A 22,188-nucleotide genomic window follows, 5' to 3' on the forward strand; every position below is an offset into this window, starting at 1 on the left:
ATTCGGAGATAGTGCATTCTAATTACTTGTCATCATTCGATTGTTCAAAAAACTGCCAATGGTTAGAAAGTAAAATATCCTAATCAGTGGACAGGTTCTGCTACCGTCAGACCTTCAGCAGAGAAAATAATTGAATATTAATGTGCATCTGCCTATTTATTTTCATTTTTGGTTGAATCATTAGAGATGGCATGGTTCGCTGCCTGTGTGCTTCTCTGAAGCCTCTTGTTCTGATGCGATTACCTTTCTTGTTTATGTTATTGCTCTTGGATTGCCAAATGTTCACTAGTTATTCATGATTACTGAAGGTTCATGATTAACTGTCCCAAAGCTGCACTGTAATGATATAATTCGGTATATGCATAATTGACAATTCCCCTCTTGGTGATAAATGTGATAAATTAAGAAGTTTGTTAAATGCTTATGCTAATTTAGATTTAGTACGAAAATCCCTCTGGTTTTCTGAGTCCTCTAAATAAGAATTATTATTAAAATTGAATTTAGTATGTTGAAACTGTTCTGAACAAATCATAGTGGTTGACATATAAAATCTGTAAGACTACCCTTAAAGGAATTAGACTGTCATCTCATATTGTTGGCATTTAGTTCACTAGAATGAAATACAGTCAAGACACTGTCCTTACTATTTGTTATCTGTTGTTGTAGCTATCTTAACTTTTCCCTGTCACTTCTCTTTCATTCACTTTATCAGAAGTAATAATTTAAAATGTGTTAGTTGTGGACTGGTAAACTATCTCCCTTACCTAGTGATCTAGTTTGCCGTGTGTGCGACCCTCAAACCTGACCCCCCCCCACTACATTACAGGAAGCTTTGGTGCTGTGATCTCTTTTGCTCTCTCTACCTCTTTGTCTCTGTCTAACAAAGGAATAAAAATGTAGTTGTTGTCACATGCACAGCTTTTTTATCTTCCCATGGTAGATGTCTGTTCCCACCACCCAGATGACAATCCCTCTACAATAGTACTCTGGGTTCCAAATTATCATTAATATTATTATTACTGTTATCATCATCATCATCACTATCATCATCACCGTTATTATTGTTACTATTATCCTGCTGTTTCCACATTTTAGAGTCTTTGCACCACTCAGCTCCGGCATCTGGCGGTGCTAGGGATCACACTGGGAGTTCGGTGCCTCAGGCCTGAGCGTCTGTTTGGCCTGCTGCTGGTGTTCTTTTCCCAACAACGCCCCATCACTTTTTTGTTCTTGTTATTGTCTCCACCAAGCTTCTCTGATCCCAGGTGAGACGGCTACACTGTATTGAAGCTTCCTCCAGTGCGGTAGGGACCTGGAGCAACCCTCGATAGCCTGCATGCCAAAGCAGACACACTACCCACGGCCCACTCTGTCACCTGTCCAAAAAAAACTCTTAAGTGAGAGGACTTTTTTGTTTATCCCTGGAGGGTGAACAGTCCCTCCTTTTCTCTCTCTGTCTCTCTCTCTCTCTCTCTCTCTCTGTCTCTCTCTCTCTCTTCCTTTCTTTCCTTACTTTTTTTTATATTTATTTTATTTATTCCCTTTTGTTGCCCTTGTTGTTTTACTGTTGTAGTTATTATTGTTGTCATTATTGTTGTTGGATAGGACAGAGAGAAATGGAGAGAGGAGGGGAAGACAGAGAGGGGGAGAGAAAGATAGACACCTGCAGACCTGCTTCACCGCTTGTGAAGCGACTCCCCTGCAGGTGGGGAGCCAGGGCTTGAACCGGGATCCTTATACTGGTCCTTGTGCTTTGCGCCACCTGCGCTTAACCCGCTGCGCTACAGCCCGACTCCCTCTTTCCTTATTTTTTATTGCTATCAAAGCTATCTCGGGTTTGGTGTCAACACTAGAGTCCACAATTTCCCCCCTCTACCCCCCTTTATATTTTATTCGAGACAATAGAGAGAAATTAGGTTGAGAGAGGAATATAGAAAGGAAGAGAGAATGATAAGACATCTGCAGACCTGCTTCACAGCTTGTGAGGCATCCTTTTTTTTTTTTTAGTTGGGGAGCAGGGGCTCAAACCCAAGTCATTGCACATAGTGTTATATGTGCTAACAAGGTAGGCCATATCCTTGCCCCAGCTGCTTTCTTTAGATATTTTCTTTTCTAAGTGTCTTCTGGAAATTGAGCAATGAGCACTAAATGCCTGGAGTAGATTCTGTGTAGAATTAAATATACCGTACAGTTATAATACTATTTTGATACCCTTCATTATTTCATCCACTCTTCCTACATTTGCTCATAGATTAGAAATCCTGGTAATTCTTGTAGCTAATACTCTGAATGCCTTTTAGTGTCAATCAAAGTGTATTTTTTAAGCTTTTGTTTTGTCTCATATATTTTAATTTTATCTTTCGAACATCAAAAAAGTTAATTATTTTGTCAATTATATTTATGGCAATTCAAAGTAAAGACATTATACATGACAGATTGCTACAAACAATGACAGAACAAATCAAAAGTGGGTTTTGAAGAAAAAAAAGCAATGATTTAATGCATGAAACTTAAAATTGTTACATTGATCTTTCCATTCATTTCAAGTAAATCAGTTCCATCACCTGGGGAGCTTCTGTCTGATTATCAGTCTTTCTACCAATGAAACTTTGGAGGCTTTAGCGTACTTTATATTACTAAGTTTTAGGTTTTAAAAAAAAAAGTGTCTTCCATTTATTCTACTCAAATTGAAAAACTACTTCAATTTCAATATACCAGTTTTCTGTCTAGTGGGAGTCTCTTCAAAATGTAGAATTGACCCTTATGAACTTTGTAAAAGAAAGGAATGTGGTATAACAAATAAGTAATGTAATTAAATATGAAGTCACATAGTAAAATTTATTTATAATAACATCTATTATAATTGATTTTTTTCTAGACTGTATGTACTATTTTATGTGGTTATATATTTTTATTTATTTATTTATATTTAATTCTACTAATTAAAATATGTGTCATTGAGTTTTTCTGCCCCTCTGAAGTAATCGTGAGTCCTCTTTAGATCCTAAAACTCACACTATGTTAACTTCATTTGGAATACATATGATTGCTTTAATCTATGTTGTTAATAATCAGTTTTTTTATATTTAAGATGCATTTATTTTGGTAATCTTAATATTTTATTAAATAGAGATTGATAGGCAGAAAGGCCACCAGAGAGTGAAAGAGACCACAGCATTGAGGCTTCCCTCAATGCTGTGCGAGCCAGGCTCAAACCTGTGGTATGCACAGAGCAAAGCACCTCATTGTCTAAGTAGCTCCTTTTCTGGCCCTTTAGTGATCCTTATGTTTTCTTTATATTTTTTTGTTAAGATTTTAAAATAAGTAATTTGGAGGGTGACTCTAAAAGTAGACTCTTAAGAGTAGTGAGGCCCTGGATTCTGTCCTTGGAGCCTGAAACAGACAAAAAAGGTTATTGTTGTTGTTGTTGTTGTTTTAAATTGGGAGGTTACAGTGCATGGTTGCAATTTCTCATCATGCCATGATTGGTGTCTGCAAAACACACTCACCCCCATGTACTAGAACCTGAAAGCTCCTTGCCCCAACCCCACTTTGTAAAGAGAGAGAGAGAGAGAGAGAGAGAGGGAAGGGGGTGGGGCCATCAAAGATTCCTTCATTGCAGCATTGCAGTTGGGGCCAGGATCAAACACAGTTGTGCACATGCAAAGCAGCACCCCATCCAAGTGAACTGTTTCACACTGGTGGCTCAGTAGTAGAATTCTTGCCTACCAAGTGAACTATTTCACGGGTTCGAAGAAATCCTTAAAGGAGATTTTAAAAGAACAAGCATTGACTTTCCACTTTCAGTTCATAGGCACTAACAGGGGAGTTTACAAAAAATTAGATATAGTCATCAAGACTTGATGATGCCCAAATATATTTTATAACAGATTCTATTTTCTAGAATACTTTCCAGTCCAATATAGAACACACCTTATATTGTTCTTCCTCCTTCCTCCTCTCTCTCTCTTCCCATCAATCAATCCTTCCTTTCTTTCTTTCTTTCTTTCTTTCTTTCTTTCTTTCTTTCTTTCTTTCTTTCTTTCTTTCTTTTTCTTTCCTTCTTTTTCTTTCTTTCTTTCTTTCTGTCTTTCTTTCTTCCTTTTTTATCACTGTTATTATTTCTGGAGCTTGGTGCCTGCACAATGAATCCATTACTTCTGGCATTTTTTTTCTTTGTTTGTTTGTTCCTTTGTTGCTAGAGAGAAATTGAGAGGTGAGGCTAGGCAGTGCTGTACCTGGTTAAGCACATATTACAGTGAGCAAGGACCTGGGTTCAAATCTCTTATCCCCACCTACAAGGGAAAAGCTTTGTGAGTGGTGAAGCAGGGCTGCAGGTATCTCTCTGTCTCTCTCCCTCTATATCCTCTCTGTTTCCCCCTCCCCTCTCAATATCTCTCTGCCTCTATCCAACAATAAATGAAAAAAAATTAAAACAATATTAAAAAAAGAGAATGTGAGAAAGAAGGAAACAGTAGGGAGGGAGAGAAAAAGAGAGACACCTGCAGCACTGCTCCCCTGCTTGTGAAGCTCCCCACTGCAGGTGGGGACAGGCAAGCTTGAACCTGAGTCTTTCCTCATGGTAATGTGTGCATTCTACTGGGTGGGCCACTATCTGGCCCCAGGCTTTAATATTCTCTCGAGATAAACCATGCTAGTCTTTAATAACAGCCTATTTTCAGTCATTCCTGACTCACTATCCTTATGGAAACTCTAGGAAAATGTGTCTATAATAAACAGTGTCTAGAACAGCTATCAGAGCTTTGATGTGTAGTCTGCCCCTGGTTAGAAGTTGTCAAAGTAAATGAAGATTGTATCTGGGAATGTGTTGCTGGAGTCCAAACCTGGGCCACGCATGACAAAGCATATATTTTACCTAGTAAGCTGTCTATTTGGCCCATATTTTTTTCTTCTTTTAAAGTCATTTTTACCATTAACTATTACTCTTTTTATTATTATTCATTGTGTTTTTTTTTTTACTTCCATGAAGTATTATGGACACACTGTTTAGAAATATTTTGTCTTGGGAGTCGGGCTGTAGTGCAGCGGGCTAAGCGCTAGTGGCGCAAGGACCAGCATAAGGATCCCGGTTCGAACCCCGGCTCCCCACCTGCAGGGGAGTCGCCTCACAGGCGGTGAAGCAGGTCTGCAGGTGTCTATCTTTCTCTCCTCCTCTCTGTCTTCCCCTCCCTCTCTCCATTTCTCTCTGTCCTATGCAACAATGACAACAACAATAATAACTACAACAATAAAACAACAAGGGCAACAAAAGGGAATAAATAAATAAAATAAATATAAAAAAAGAAATATAATAAAAAAAAGAAATATTTTGTCTTGAGTATATTCTGTTATGCACTTTATTTACCATACTCACATAAGAAAGCTACAATTATTGTGGGAGTTCACTGGCCATACAGATATTTTTTTTTCCCACAAAGGGCTTTGCACATTCACACTCTCCTGTTCCCAGAAAACCTTTTGTTTTTTTAATAGATAGAAACACCTACTGTGCACGGTGCAGTCCTGTGGTACAGGAACTTGCTGCACCTGGTCCCTCAAGCTTGATAGAATTTTTCTTTTTTCTATTTTTGTTTTGCCTCCAGGGCTATTTCTGGGGCTTGATGCCTCCACCACAAATACACTTCTCCTGGAGGCTTTTTTCCCCCCCTTTTGTTGCCCTTGTTATTTTATTTTATTGTTGTTGTAGTTGTTACTGTTGATGTCCTTGTTGTTGGATAGGACAGAGAGAAATGGAGAGAGGAGGGGAAAACAGAGAGGGGGAGAGAAAGATAGACACCTGCAGACCTGCTTCACCACCTGTGAAGCGACCCCCCTGCAGGTGGGGAGCTGGGGGCTCGAACATGGATCCTTGAGCTGGTCCTTGCGCTTCTTCGTACCATGTGCGGCTTAACCAGCTGCGCCACCACCTGGCCCCCGTTGTTTTCTTTTTAACTTGTGTATTTTAGTTAGTAACTATTAGGGCTAATGCATGTTGCATTTTAGGGCCATAGTGTTGCATTGTCTGCCTGCAGTGCCGGGTGACATGTGAACCCCCAAAATTACTCAGATATAAGTTATATGTCTGAATGCAACCCTGAAGGTGTCCCCATTGAATGTGTACCCCTAAAGGAAGGGGGACAGATAGTGGAATACCCCATTAAGGGCCAGAACCTTTTATATCAAGTTGCACAATACATCAAGAATTCTAGGCTAAAGGTTGGGGGGGTAGGTAGATAGCATAATGGTGATGCAAAGAGACTCTCGTGCCTGAGGCTCCAAAGTCTCAGGTTCAATCCCCCATACTACCATAAGCCAGAGCTGAGCAGTGCTCTGGTAAAAAATAAAAAAGAAGGAGGAAGAGAAGAAGAAGAAGAATTCTAGGTTACAAAGAAGTTAATTTTTTTGTTCCTTTTTCTTTTTGCCCCTGAGCCTGAAATCTGATATGCATGTGGATCCAAGTTATTGTCTGGGGAGATGATGTCATGGTTAGAAAAAGGACCAGAAAGCTGGATCAGGGAAGACAGTAGCTCCCTAATATGGAAAAGTGGTATAAACATTGTTGGCTGTAAACACCATGGATTTGATGTGATCTGGGGCCCATATTCAGCTTAGGAGCCTGTGTGACCTCTGCATCCCTGTAGATCTGAGCTCATTCTGTGGTCATGAGTAGGAACATTCCATGCTGCCCCAATATTGACCCCATCTTCCTCAGGTGTAGCATAGAGTATGTTGTCCATCTTCCCTTCGGAGGATGGAACAATCTCTACCCTTGTTGATCCAAGTTGAGGAGAAAAAAAAAAAAAGTTTATTCAGGAAGGAAGCAGGACAGACAGTACCAACATGAGCAAGCATCTTTAGGATTTGGGAGATAATGATTAAGTTTTACACATTCTAGACTTCAGGCCAGTGTCTGTGTGTCTACTGTGCTCAATCCTTCTCTAACGTCTCAGGGGTTAAGGATTCACCTTGGAGTTTTGGCTTCCTGAGAGCTTTTCACTTTAACCCCATCCATGTTTGGGGAACAAAGCAGATAATTTATTAGGTCTAAATTCGTTCAGGTACTAAGTTAGGCATGAAATCTGAAATCATTGAATACCTAGTTGTTGCTGCAGCAACAGGACAGATTTTGTAGTATTGTGAATCCCATAAGATCTCATTCTCTCATTACTTATTTTTAATTTTTTGTTGTTGTTGTTGTTTGCTTTGGTGGCACTGTAGCCTTGAAAATATGTGATCCCACTGCTTCCAGATCAACTGTTACATTCTTTTTGTTGTTGGTCAGAGAGAAAGAGAGAGAGAGAGAGATGGGGGGGTTTAAAAGAGGGGAGGAAGCACAACATTGCTTTGTTGTCTTTGTAGCTTATCTAGGTATGGAGCCCAGTGTTCCTGTGCGGTGCCGGGGCTCGAACCTGGCTCCTCACACATGGCAAGGTGTGCCTTCTCCCAGGTGAACTAGCCCAGGGCCTTATTTTTAAATTATTATTATTATTATTTTTCATTTCATGGCTCTGCTCAGCCCTGGTTTATGGTGGTGTTGGGATTACAGCTAAGACTTTGGAACCTCAGGCATGACAATGTTTTAGCATGGTCATTATGCTATCTCCCCTGGCCCTGTCTTTACATCCTTGAGAGGAGAGTCAGTTCATTCACCCAGAAAACACTTACTGAATGACTCATTCATGGCAGGTACTCTTCTTTTTATTTATTTATTTTATTTATTTATTCCCTTTTGTTGCCCTTGTTGTTTTATTGTTGTAGTTATTATTGTTGTTGTCGTCGTTGTTGGATAGGACAGAGAGAAATGGAGAGAGGAGGGGAAGACAGAGAGGGGGAGAGAAAGATAGACACCTGCAGCCCTGCTTTACCGCCTGTGAAGCGACTCCCCTGCAGGTGGGGAGCCGGGGTTCGAACCGGGATCCTTATGCCGGTCCTTGTGCTTTGCGCCACCTGCGTTTAACCCGCTGTGCTACAGCCCGACTCCCGGTACTCTTCTTTTATTCTAAATTCCTATCACATCTCAACCAATGACATCAGCAACAACAAAAAAGGCTCCTGACCCATGTATCTCATGTTCCAACAATGAATGAAGAGGCAGAAAAATATATCAAGACTTTTTCAACAACCCAACAGGTACCTTTAAATCCACCACAAGAATCCACACAACATTTATCTGCTATCGTTATTTACATTCGTAGTATTCTCATGACATCTATTTTGTGAGCACTTATTTTCTGATGAAGTGGAGAGTAGCTTGAGAGTACATTAAGAGTGAAGCTGCAACACCATAACACGCTTTCCACCACAGTCCGCTACTTGAAAAGGGTCAGTGAGGTTATCTAGTCAGTCCTCTTCATTTAGAAGTTACAGAAACAGGGTCTTATTGAGGTGAAGGCATCTCTAAAGATAGATGATTCTCAATGGTGGAGCCAGAGCTCAGATGTCAGGTCTTTTAACAGAATGTCTTTCTAATCTGTCATGCTACCACTAAACTACAGATAATCAGACAGAGAAGCAATCAATCAAATATAAGTAAAAAAAAAAAAAAAAAATAGCACAGGGATCCAGATGTAGCAGCATCGGTTATGATAACCATGGCAGAAATATAAGTCCAGCACTGGCAATTTTAAACCTATAGGATTTTTCAGGTATAGTCTTCCTGTATGATCCATATTTACAGTCACTATTTTATTGAATCTTCATCACTTCCTGCTTAGGCCATTGCTTCAAAATTAAATTCCCCATTTATTGTTTCTTTTCATGCTAACTGCTACCAAATTAACATCTTATAAAACAGTCTGTTCTATCATTTCTTGTCAATAGCTTCCAGTAGCCAGCAAGCAAAAAATTCAAATACTTTAGTTCAAGATTCATTTTAACAACCATACTCATAATCTGATATACTAATTGATTTTTCTGCCTCTTCATTCATTGTTGGAACATGAGATACATGGGTCAGGAGGCTTTTTTGTTGTTACTGATGTCATTGGTTGAGATGTGATAGGAATTTAGAATAAAAGAAGAGCACCTGCCATGAAGTAGTCATTCAGTAAGTGTTTTCTGGGTGAATGAACTGACTCTTCTCTCAAGTCTTGACATATTTTTCTGTTTTTCTTTTTTTTAAATTTTTTACTTATAAAAAGGAAACATTGACAAAGCCATAGGATAAGAGGGGTACAACTCCACACAATTCCCACCATCAGAACTCCACATCCCATCCCATCCCATCCCCTCATAGCTTTTTTATTCTTTAACCCTCTGGGAGCATGGACCCAGGGTCATTGTGGGATGCAGAAGGTGGAAAGTCTGGCTTCTGGAATTGCTTCCCCGCTGAACACGGGCATTGGCAGGTCGATCCATACTCCCAGCCTGTTTCTCTCATTTCCTAGTGGGGTGGGGCAAAAACTGTGTCATGACTTTTTCAATAACCCAGTGATTTAAAAAGTGGCACAGTAGTTCTAATTATAACACATCTATTTTAGCAACAATAATAAAATGTGTTTTGCTATTTTCTGTTCTCCATGTGATATGAAGAAAAAGAAAATCATGTCCTCATATAATACAAGTTGTTACCACATACCAGTCAGAAGTGAGGGAGAAAAATAAATGAAATGAAATGAAATAAAATAAAATAAAATTCAAGTTTTCCTACAGTGAACAAAAATTACACAAAATGTTTTGGGAATTGAGCTACGCTGTCATAATTTGTCCACTTTTACAATTAAGGCAATTAAAACATTCCAAAAATATGTGCACAGTTACTGTGTATATTTACTGGCCCAGGCCGGTATATTTAGTAAAAATTGAAAACTATTCCAAATGAAAATATGCTGTAATTTGTTGTAGGATGTATCGGGAATGCCAGCCCTGTGTTCTCCCATTTCCCAGGGCGGAGGCGGTTTTGACTACCGGTTAGCGATGGCGATTCCAGATAAATGGATCCAGGTGAGAGATTTCCTGTGCAAACTTATTTCCTACGGATATTATATTTTCTACTATTTTAGTATTCTTTCTATCATTTATTTCTTAGTTGTGACATTAGTCATAGATGTGTGTTATAGATATCTGAAGTGTTCTCCCATTACTGTGTTGATTTTTGTGCTTTTCAACGCAATACATCTAAAACTCTTTATTAATAATATTCTCTAATTGCATGATTCAGCAAAGGGGAAAATGTGACTCCTATGATGTTATCTGTGAAGTGAAATTTTATTATCAAAATAAACTTCAGTGCTCTATATTTAAAGCACATTAAGCAAGGTCAACAAAATAGCTCACTTGGTTAGTTAGTGTGCTGCTTTGCCAGGTGTGCAACTCAGGTTCCTGCCTGCCTCCCATTGTGTTGAAGTAAGCTTTGGTGCTTCCTTCTGCTTCTCTCCCTCTCTGTGTCTATCTAAAAAGTAAATAAATAAAAAGAGAAGTAGAAATCAATGAAAATAAACACACTAAACTTCAGCGCACCATTTCAACCTGCACATTAATATATGCTTCAAGGTGTAAAGTTAGTACATGCATTTTTTTATTTCATAGGGCTCATAGTTGAAATGACAAATTAAGCATGTAACAAATAGCCATAGCTTTCTGATGAGCCATTTAATATAGCCATTCTCTGGTGCTAGGGGATTATAATGACAGAAGCGCTTGACTTAGCCTAGAAAACTATCTGATGCTATTTTGAGGAATATGGTTATTTTAATCATCTGCTGATTGTCATCGTTATATCCTGAGCCATTTTGCGTAGTACACAGACAGGGCATTAAACGTCAGAAAGAAGAATTTCTCTAGTTACAGTTTTATCCTCATACTGAAAAGTTTTCACTTTTCTTTGTGTGCATTCAAGACTCTTGCAAGGTGTCTGTAGACCTAGAAATATTTCTAAGTCCATCCTACCTTACCGTGAAATATTTGTCTGTTTGACTAATGACAGTATTTAGAAATTCTTAATTTAGTAAATATTTTATTACCCACTGTGTTCACATTATTGTACTGCTCAGTACAAATGGAAAAATATATATCCTTTGTTTACAGTAAGAGAACTTCATAGGTTGTAAATTTTCTGAAGATACATTTTCTGTTGCACCTAATTATTTCAAAATCTTTTTAAAAATTTCTTTATTGGGGATTAATATTTTACAGTAGTAAATGCAATAGTTTTTACATGTGTAATATTTCTCAGTTTTCCACATAACAATTCACTAGGTCCTCAACTGCTATTATGTTCCAGGACTTGAACCCTCACCTCACCCCAGAGTCTTTTACTTTGGTGCAGTACATCATTAAAAAATTTTTTATATTACCACATTACTAATGAAAGTTCAAGTAACTTTCATTACTAATGAAATTTCAAGTAATACTTTTTAAAGAATTCAGTAATTTTCACCAATTTTTAAGTTGTGTACTTAAAAAAAACAATCTCACAGATGACTAGCCCTTTTATATGTTAATAAAGCATGAGAGTGTATTATTCTAAATGGCAACTGTATTTAAAATATATTAGGCATGCAAAATTATCAACTAATAGTGCATATGCTAAATTAGAAGGCTAGATTCCATTTTTGCTTACGTTATTCAAAAGTAAATTATTCACCACTTTTTGCTTGTATTATTTCAAAATCTATTATTTAGAAACTTGTTATGTGGAGGACCCAACTTAAACTCATTTATTTGACTAGCCATTGCAGTTAACAGAACAAGACTGATGCTGAGAGAAAGATAAACAAACATGTTTTATTTAGACCTAGACAAAGTGGGAATGGTAAAGTGAAGTTTCTCAAATCTGTTCTTTTTGAGAAAACAACAGTGGTGTGTTTTATAATAACCAGGGGATTAGGGAGGTAGGATTTTAGGGAAGAATAAAAGGGAGTCTACATTTCTTCGTGTTCCTATACTGTCAAATGAAACCAGACTTCGTGGCATTAGCAGCAGCCTCAGCTGGGTTGTTTGAGTGTTCTGATGGCCGTAACTTCCTTAAGGGAACTTTGCTTAGCTGCAAGGAAAGCTCATACATTTCTTGGTGACTCTGGAATGTACCACCTGAAAACAGTATATCAAAATATATATATTACTGTGAAAATAGGGAGTTAGGAACAAGAAGAAAGCTATAAATGAACCAAGATGCAATGATTTTAGTTATATCTTGTTCTAAAGAAAGGGGCATCTTACAATTGTAGGGGCTTGACTACAGTCCTACATTAGTTTTAAACTGCCAATTTACATATATAATGTATATATATATATTACTATCTAAAATACATTGTAGCCACTTTCTCATAGTTGAGATATCCATATAAATGTGACACCTGGGGTTTTAACTTATACTTCCTGAATAGTTTATGATGATGGATATCTTTTCATATACTTATTAACCTTCTACAGATCCTTTCATCCAATATCTAGCCATGTTTCGTGATCATTTATTTTTTAAATATATTTATTTACTATTGAAGACAGACATAGAGAAAATAAGAAGGGAGGATGAGAGAGAGAGAGAGAGAGACCTGCAGACCAGTGTCACCACTCGTGAAGCTTTCCCCCTGCAGTTGAGGACCAGGGGCTCGAACTGGGTCCTTGTGCCCTGTGACATATACGCTTAATCAGGTGTGCCACCAACTGCATTTATTTTCTTACTTTTCTGTTAAGCAAGCATGTTATAGTTTTCCTTCCACATAGAAGTCTATGATCCATTTTGAAGTAACTTTATAAAAGCAAGACTTAATTCTGGTTTCTTTTTTATAGCCTACTATCTCTGTAAAAGGTTTTAATATATGTGTAGGTCTGTATATGAATTTTAAATTATTATTAATCTACCTACCACAAACAATGATTTAAAGGCAATTACATTTACAATCATATAGTTCCCATAATGCCATAAGTCACAAATCAGAACTGGTTCACTAGACGAAACAGAAGGGATTTGGTCAGTTGTACCTACTTCTGGTGACCCTAGACTCCTAAGCTTTTTCTTACTTCTAAAGGTAACTTTATTCCTTGGCTCTGGGTACTTTCCTCCATCAGCAACACTAACAAGGGAACATCTTTAAATCTCTCACTCTGGTAATTCACACATCCTTTTGATAAAGATCAATGTCCCAATAATCTAGGGTAATCTTCCACTTCCATGTACTTAACTTTGCCTCTTCTCTCAAGTTTAATTGCCATATAAGACCATATTCACAGATTCTAGGCATTAGGGTGTAAATATTCGTGGGGTAACTACTATTCCGCCTAACACAGTCTGCCCTCCGGCGCCCAAAGATTCACAGTGCCAAGTTTGGGGGATCTAAAGCACCCAGCCCTACATTATACTTAAAGAAATAAAGACAAAGAAACAAAGTGACAAAGGCAGGTGTACCCAGACCAAGAATTCCCGTTTCTTGTGTCAAAATGCACCAAGTTCAGGACAGCTGAAAGCAATGCTCTGTTATTATTTCATGATTTCTTCAGAACAGAATTTAGATAGAGACTTACACAAAAGGTGTAAGGAAGTGGGAGTGCAGTTCTGCCCATCACGGTTTGTTTGATGCTTTGGGCAGACGTGTGAACACATGCATGGTGTGTCCGAGAGTTTATTTTTGGGTTATAACTGTGGAACACTAGTTCTTGGATGATACACAGAGGGAGGGACATTGCAGAATACCTGGAGTTTTAGGAGATGTAAGCAAATGATTAAGAGCTTCACAAATACCAATACATGAAGAAGGATAGCATGTTACAGGAAGGGGTAGGTCAGCATGTACAACAGATGCCCAAGGAAACGTAGTTGCTGACTTAAGGGAGAACCCTCTGAGGTCTTGGGAAGACCTTGCCATGTGGGTGGGGTGAGGGAAGGGGACTGAGTGATAAACGACAAGGCAGCGGAAACAGCTGAAGTGGATAGGAAAGAATGCTTTGTTAAGATGTTTGCCATGGAAGTTTTTAAACTCTGCATAATACTTGTTTTTAATTACCATTTTAGAGAATAGAACCAAACACTATTCCTGCTACTGTTTTTCTTTTTTTTTTTTTCATACAAACCTAAAAACACTGCAAGTTTATCTTTCTGTTGTGAGTGTTACAGAAAGACACACTGCACAACACTTCACTGTGGTCATCAATCAAGAACTTGCACTTGTTAAGAAGAAAAAAAAATGGCTGTAAAATTCCTAAAGTGCAATGATCAGACCATCTGTGAGAAAGCAAGCGCAAATCCCACCGCTGTTATTTGGACAGTGTATAAAATAATTGTGGTTTCAGTATTGATTTAAGTAATGAAGTCTCTGCTAAATAGGTCTATTTTTATCTGCATATTTCAAATAAGTTTGTTTAATATGATATATACTGTTAGATTGGGATTTAGTATAAGAACAATAATCATCGATTTGAACTGTTTTCTTCTGCATCTAGCTAATTAAAGAGTGTAAAGATGAAGATTGGAACATGGGTAATATAGTGCATACACTTACAAATAGACGCTACCTTGAAAAGTGCATTGCTTATGCAGAGAGCCACGATCAAGTAAGTGAATGTGTGAATATGTATTTAAATCGTGTGTGTGTGTGTGTGTGTGTGTGTGTGTGTGTGTTTGGTGCCTTGAGGACATGTGATATTGTACCCCTTATATGACTATCTTGTAAGACAGTACTTCCCCCAACAAAAATACATGCAAATATTCTAAATTCAAGTGGTTACTGTTTTAGACATATAGTATACTAATTATACATTCATCTCTCTGTATGTGTATGTTTATGTGAGAACTACTTATACTTGAAAAACATTGTAAAGTTATTTTGTAGATCTATAAATTCCAGCTTCAAAATGAAATGTCATCTTTACCCTGCCAAACTGTAACTGAATGATTATAAGTGACAGTTGCAAGTGTTACTGTTTACGATTTCCTTTGTTGTAATGAGAGGAACATTGGTGCTGATCCAGGTTGATTTTAATTTCTTTTAGGCTTCCTTCTAGAGATTGTCTCTTATGCCATTTAACTAGCTTTCATTAGTTTTTTCCTTGTTACCCTGACCCCTGATTCAGCTCCAGTCCATCCTCTCTAATGTAGCCTGAGCTGTTTTCCAAAGAGCAAATTTCATTTTCTCAACTAGAATCATTTGGATTAAAAACTTCTCAGTCAAGGCCAGTCATCTACCTTAACTGTCCAAAGCCAAAATTTCTGTGTTCATTCTCTGATCAGTCCTCTAAACATTCTGTTTTTGTGCTGTTGCCACCCCTGCCTGAATAGGGGAACTTCATTACTTCCCCTCACACCTGAATGTAAGTACTTCACTGGCAAAGCTCCTGTAAAAACCTTATGCCTTGGCTCAGATGCCCGATTATTCCTGAAGCCTTTATCTCATTATAGAGGGAAAATATTTTCCCCATATTCTTATGATGGTTAATCATAAAATTTGTTTTCACTTGTCTATTTCCAACTTTAATACTGTGAGTAATTCTTTCATTAGGTTGACAAATAAATAAATGGAAAAAGATAAGACTATTTAGCAATTTAAATGTACAGTACCCCTCTTAAGCATGAAGAGCATAAAAGGTTCTTTTATACACTAAAAATGAAAAGAAAAAGAATTATTTACAGCATATATATGAAGAAATGTAGAATTTAGACACTAAGCTTATCTACTTCAGCAGAGGTAGCTCATTTATTTAAATAAATGATCTTTCAGATATATTTTCTAATTTTTAGCAATCTGTAGAGCTGGGGAAATAATAATGTTTAAAGACTTTCATGCCTGAGACACCCAAATTCTCAGGCTCAGTCTCCAGCACCACGATAAGCAAGGCCAGTTAAACAGTACTCTGGTTGTTGTTGTTGTTGTTGTTGATGATTTTGATGATGATGATATTCTTATTAGAGAATGCGTAATAAAGGCCAACAAGGCAGCTTAACAAATAGTGCGCCTGTGTTGTCACACTCACAACATGGATTCCATCCTGGCCTCCATCTCACTGGAGAAAGCTTCAGAGCTGTGATGGGTTCCCCTTTCTGCTGCAGTCTCTCTGTCTCACTTTTCCTATCTGAGAAAGACAACTTAGAGTAGTAAAGTCCCAGTTGACAACAACAACAAAAGTGTAGTAAATGGTATGTTGTTCAGACAATAAAGACTCGTCAGCCAAATTCTACTTAGTGCAAGTTTTGCAAGTTTACTTGAAAACAACGATGCTCATTCATGTATGTATTCTCTGAGACTGCTTTTGACCCATAATTGCACATTAATGTAGTTGAAATAGAAAAAGTAGCCGACAGTGCCTAAAATATGTACTACGTGGCCTTTTCAGGAAGTTCACTGACTCATGAAGCAGACATGATAAGTTGTGCATCTTCCAAATTAGGTCAGTGCTGTCTTTTTATTTCCAGTTGGCCATAAAGTAGGTCAAATAAATACCTAGAACAAAACGGAACTTGATTATATCAAAATAATAAATAAATGAATAATATTATTTTTAGTGGTGGGGTAACCCTACCCCAAATATATAACTTGTATGAAACCTAAATATATGTGTGAAATATATATTTCTATTTCAAAAACTAGAATTCATAGACATATGTAGCTCCACTGTTTCTTATATGAGTGAATCAATCATGAAGTAAAGGTGAAGCTATTAGATTCCTTTCATAATTATCTTCCTTAAATGTATAGGCTTTATAACATTACCAAGAATTAGTTCATACCTTAAAAATTTACCTTGTTCTTTTTAGCATTAAAAATTGTCAGTATGTAGAAATAATTACAAGTTTCTGAATTTATGTGGAAAGAATTATAAGTTTCTAAATGTACATTATATTTAAGCTTGATAAAAGTACAAATATATAGATTCATAGAAAGAAAAATACAAAAATATATACACAGTATAGTAGGACTCTAACAAATTATCAAGAAGGTTCTATAATAGAGTCATATTATAGAATAAACATGTAATAGAAAGATATATAATAGTGTAGAGATAAGTATTTAATTCAACTGAATGTTCAAGATAAGTGAAAGTAACAAATGTTTTAGAGGTCTAGCAAGATAGCTAGAAACTGTGTGTGTGTGTGCCGGGGGTGGGGGGTGTCACATGGTTCAAACACATTGAGGAAGTCTTCAGTACTATGCTGTCTTTCCCTCTCTCTCTCTCTCTCATTCTCTCTCTCTCTGTCATTTCTGTATAGCTCTCTTTTTTTTATCTCTAGAAACTTGTCAAAGCAAGATAGCACTTCAGATTACAGCAGCGACAAAAGAGCTAGTGATTTCTGAAAGCAAACTATGTCTATATCTTGTATAAATTATTTTCAGATTTTTGTTGTAGCAGTTAACTATCACTTCTAAGTTTATATATGTTATATACCAGACATTATATACCAAACAGAAGTTCTATTTTTATTTTATTTTAAAAATTTATCTATAAAAATAAATATATATATATATATATATATATCAACAGGACCATATGATAAGAGGGGTAAAATTCCACACAATTCCTACCACCAGAATCCTATATCCCACCCCCTCCCTTGAAAGCTTTCCAATTCTTGGTCTTTCTGGGAGTGTGGACCCAGCATCATTATGTGGTGTAGAAGGTCTATGGTCTGGCTTCTGTAATTGCCAGAAGCTCTGTTTTATTAGTACATGCTTTAGTCTGCTATGGCCAGCATATAAATAATAAAATTTTGCTTAAGTGTTAGAAATTTATTTCTTGTGCCTCTGGAAGAAGGAAGTGCATGATCTGCATAGTGGTAGTGTTCTAAGCTTTAGATATTCATGAGACCTCCTAGGTGCTCAAATGATTTTCTCTCTGTGAACCATTACGTGGTCTTTTTATATCTATACTCATCCTTGGTGTCTCCTGCTTTTCATATCAGGAGCTTTTCTCATAGCAATATCAACGGCTATTTCCCCCATTTCAGTGGGAGGGGTGGTGTTAATGGTTTACAATACAATTATTGACACATGTGCACATCCATTCTGCAAGTCCCTTTTTATATGTTCTCATTCCCTCCCTCTGGAGTCCTTTGCTTCTGTACAGCACACTCCACCTCGTCCAAGTTTCACTTTTCTATTTTTCAAGTTACCCTTATAAGTGAGATGGGACTGGTATTTGTCCTCTGTTTGGCTTATCTCACAGCGTAATGTCCATCCAAGGTGAAGCAAAGATAATGGCAATAATTTTTAATGGCAGAGTGGTATTCTACTGTCTTCTTTAAGTGCTAATTTTTAAGTGAACAACTTTAAGTGGATAACATTGCATGGTTTGCAATGTTATAAAAATCCAAAAGGCCTTTGGTTAAAAAAAAAAAAGTTCTCTACCTCTGAATTATGATGTCCCTATATGACACTATGTAACTTTGACCAATTCTTTGAAGAAGACTCTGTTTCCAAATAATAGCTACATTATGGGCTCAGACTCAAACATGAATGATGTGGGGGGAGTAAGGGGATACAATTTAGTCCACAACTAATATATATACTATATATATATAAATATATATATATATATATATATATGTTTTATATATGTAATTTAAGGTATTTACCCAAAGAGCAAAATGACTGTTTTGATACAGAAAAAAGAATCAATTAATAGAGATGAAAATTACCCAATCATCATCAAATCAAGCTGAGCATGCTTACTGTAAAAATCACTGTCTAACTCAGTTATATCTTTGCTCTCAAAATCAGACACTGAATAATTAAATGCTGTCGTGAAAATATTTCAAAGAAAAAGAATTTTAATGGAAATTGTTTAGACGTCATAGCAAGTTATAGGTAAAAGACTATAAAACTTTGCAATAAATGAAATTATCTTTTGTTTTTATTATATTTAATATACTTTCAAATGTTGAACACTTTATATTAATTCACTGTTTTTATTCATAAATAAGTCAGATGGATAAAAGACCACTATTCTTCGTTTCAGGGTTCTTTGAGTTACTTTTTCTATTTGTCAGTCACATTTAATTTCCACATAAGGCAAAGTCATTTTAAACTAAATATCAAAGGCAATGAGACAGAAATTCATGCATTCAAATAAAAACTTGACTTGCTGAAGGGGAGGAGAGTTCATGTTATTGTATTTATACAACTATGTAACAAGCATATATTTCTATGTACTTATATATAGTTCTTAAAACTTGCATTTAAAAAAGTAAAGTCATGGATAGAAACTAGTTTAAATATCTGTTTTGTCTTCTCAGTAGTATAATAAATGTTTATTTAAAATTCATAAAATTTGAAGTATCAGTTCAGTTACAAATATCCAGGGGCTGGAGAGACATCCTAATAGTTATACAAAAGAGTTTTATGCCTGAGACTTCAAAGGTCCGTGTTCAGTCACTGGAACCACTGTAGGCAAGAGCTAAGCAGTGCTCTGGTCTCTGTCTCTGTCTCTCTGTCTCTCTCTCTTTCATTAAAATAAAAAAAAGAAAATATGGAGAAAACAACAACAATAATTGTCCAGGTGATTTCTCATGATTTTCTTCCTAATCTCTTTTTAAAAATCAATCAATCCTGAAAACAGATGTGTTCCACTTTACTAGCTGACCTCCGTATAGGAAATTTATATTGCTGAAGTCATAAATATATATTACTTTGCCCGTCATCCCTACACTGTTTCTCATCCAGTGTAGTCGTGCATTACTCTAGTGTAAATTGCAAGTCCTTAGTACCCATCCTTTGCATTTAGCTTTGTGACTTTTATTCCTATAGGCACTTGTTGGAGATAAGACCTTGGCATTTTGGCTAATGGATGCAGAAATGTACACCAACATGAGTGTTTTAGCCCCTTTTACTCCAGTTATTGATCGCGGAATACAGCTTCACAAGATGATTCGACTCATTACTCATGCACTTGGAGGAGAAGGTTATCTGAATTTCATGGGTAAGAATAAATTGAACACATATTCAATCTCTGTTTAAAGCACAGAATGTAGAGTGTTTTGATTTGACTGTTCAGATCTATAATAGGAAATTACAACTTTATTTACTTAAGCTACTATGTTGTAAATTGCAAAAAAGTAAATTAAAGTAAGCTCATTGTACTAATACAGAATGTGAAGATAGTCCAAAAACTGGTCTTTTAGTTAATATCACCATCAAGTTGAGTAAGCAGTTTTAAAATGTAGAATTCTTACTTTAATCATTCTGAACTTAACTAATGCGGTATTTTCACATTAAACGTAATAAACATGCAACTGCCTTGTCATGGCATTATTATACTTTGTTACCAGTCTTCTTTTCTTTGAGGTAGTTGTACAACATTGTATTTATATTAAAATATGAAAACTAAGGCCAGTATATTGCTATGTGTAAAAAATATTTAAAAAATGAGAATAATATGATCATTCAAGGGTTATTACCTGAATGAAATCATGTACAATGAAAATATACTGAATAACATAATACAAATTAAGTAATACAAATATGTGTTTTATTTGTTCTGCAATAATCATTTGAATATTTAAGTTTTAGATTTCTCTAGTTTTTATTCTAGAGAGAAACATGAAGGCTAGTAGATACATGCAGAAGTTTTTTTTTTTTTATTTAATAATGATCGACAAGATTGTTTGATAAGAGGGATACAATTCCACAGAATTCCCATCACCAGAGTTCCACATCCCATCCCCTCCATTGGAAGCTTTCCTATTCTTTATCCCTCTGGGAGCCTGGACCTGGGATCATTGTGGGATGCAGAAGGTGGAAGGTCTGGCTTTTGTAATTGCTTCTGTGCTGAACATGGGGATTGGCAGGTTTATCTATACTCCTAGTCTGTTTCTATCTTTCCCTAGTGGGGCAGGGCTCTGGGGAGGTGGAGTTCCAGGGTACATTGGTGAGGTCATCTCCCCAGGGAAGTCAAGTCGGTGTCATAGTAGCATCTGCAGCTTGGTGGCTGAAAAAGCACTAGGATTTAAAGCAGAACAAAATGTTTAATAATCAGGAACCTAAAGGTAAGAATATAGAAGATGAGATTTGGGGTTTCCATTTTGGAAAAGGCTAGTAGTTCTAGCCCATGACTTTACTAATTTTTGCCTCAGCCCAACAGCTAACATTCAGGTGGATCCAGGTTATTGTCTGGGGAGATGTTGTCATATTTGGAAATAAGACTAGAAAGCTGTATCATGGAAGAAAGCAGTTCCCAAGTATGGGAAAAGCACATAAGTATTGTTAACTGTAAACCCCATCGATCTGATCTGGGACCCATATTCAGCACAGGAACCTGTGTAACTTCCGCTTCCCTGTCTGTAGTCATAGCTAGGAATGTTCTAGGCTGCACTCTGTACAGGACCCTTCTTCCTTGAGTGGCAGAGTGTGTTGACCTAACCTCCCTTTGGAGAATGGAACAGTCCCTACTCGTGTTGACCCACATTGAAGGCAAGGTCCTGTAGAGGCCCACAAGAAGGTCCACTATGTTGTTCCTGATTGAGATGACCAGTGACAGTGGAGAAAGGGATTTGTTAGAGGTCTAAGGTTTGTTTTTATACAAGTCCTAAACCTTTATTTCTATTGGGAAGTTTTTATAATAAAGCTCAGAGTAGACTTTTATAAGAATCTAAACCCGGGGCTGGGTGGGGCACACCTGGTTGAGCATACATGCTACTATTTGCAAGGGCCTGGGTTCAAGCCCCCATTCCCTACCTGTAAGTGGGAAAGCTTCACAAATGGTGCAGTAGTGTTTCCGGTGTCTCTCTGCCTCTTTCTGTCTCTGTCTCCCCCTTCCTTTCAATTTCTGGCTGTCTGTATCTAATAAACAAATACAGAATATTTTAAAATGTTAAAAAGGAAAAAAAAGAATCTGAGCCCAATAAACTATAAAACAAACTTTGCTTTGTGTGACCTATACCTGCAATTGAATTATTCTATTCTTAGTTTTACCAAAATTTGTTAAAATTCCTAATTTATCAAGAAGGCTTGGTGTATGAAATCTCAATGAACCAGTCAGACAACAGGCCCATTTTTCTGGGCATAATGTACTGGCATTATATACATAATAGGTGTAATCACCCTCCATTTGTAAAAACAATTGATCCTCCCAGAGCCAGTGAGCAAGATTCACAAATATGGCCATTCTGTTAAGCTCTTAGTTATGTAGAGTCCTGACGAAATGGTAGCGATTTGAACCTACTCAACTGAGTATGCGTGTTTCCATATAACATAAGGAGAACTGGATAATCAGTGCAGTTTTTTTTTTTGAGGGTGTTAATGCTTTACAGTACAGGCATTGCTA

At 36.9% G+C, this 22,188-nt stretch overlaps 1 protein-coding gene across 1 annotated transcript in view; it reads left to right on the forward strand.

Annotated features, from left to right (window-relative positions):
* Positions 1 to 22,188, forward strand: part of GBE1 (1,4-alpha-glucan branching enzyme 1) — a 270,582-nt gene that overhangs the window by 182,223 nt on the left and 66,171 nt on the right. The window contains exons 10-12 of the mRNA XM_016193269.2: positions 9,844 to 9,942; positions 14,380 to 14,490; positions 19,674 to 19,845. Coding sequence (XP_016048755.1) covers positions 9,844 to 9,942; positions 14,380 to 14,490; positions 19,674 to 19,845 — 382 coding nt within the window. The remainder of the gene's footprint in view (positions 1 to 9,843; positions 9,943 to 14,379; positions 14,491 to 19,673; positions 19,846 to 22,188) is intronic.

The sequence above is a fragment of the Erinaceus europaeus genome, chromosome 14 (assembly GCF_950295315.1).
Source record: "Erinaceus europaeus chromosome 14, mEriEur2.1, whole genome shotgun sequence".
NCBI lineage: Eukaryota > Metazoa > Chordata > Mammalia > Eulipotyphla > Erinaceidae > Erinaceus > Erinaceus europaeus.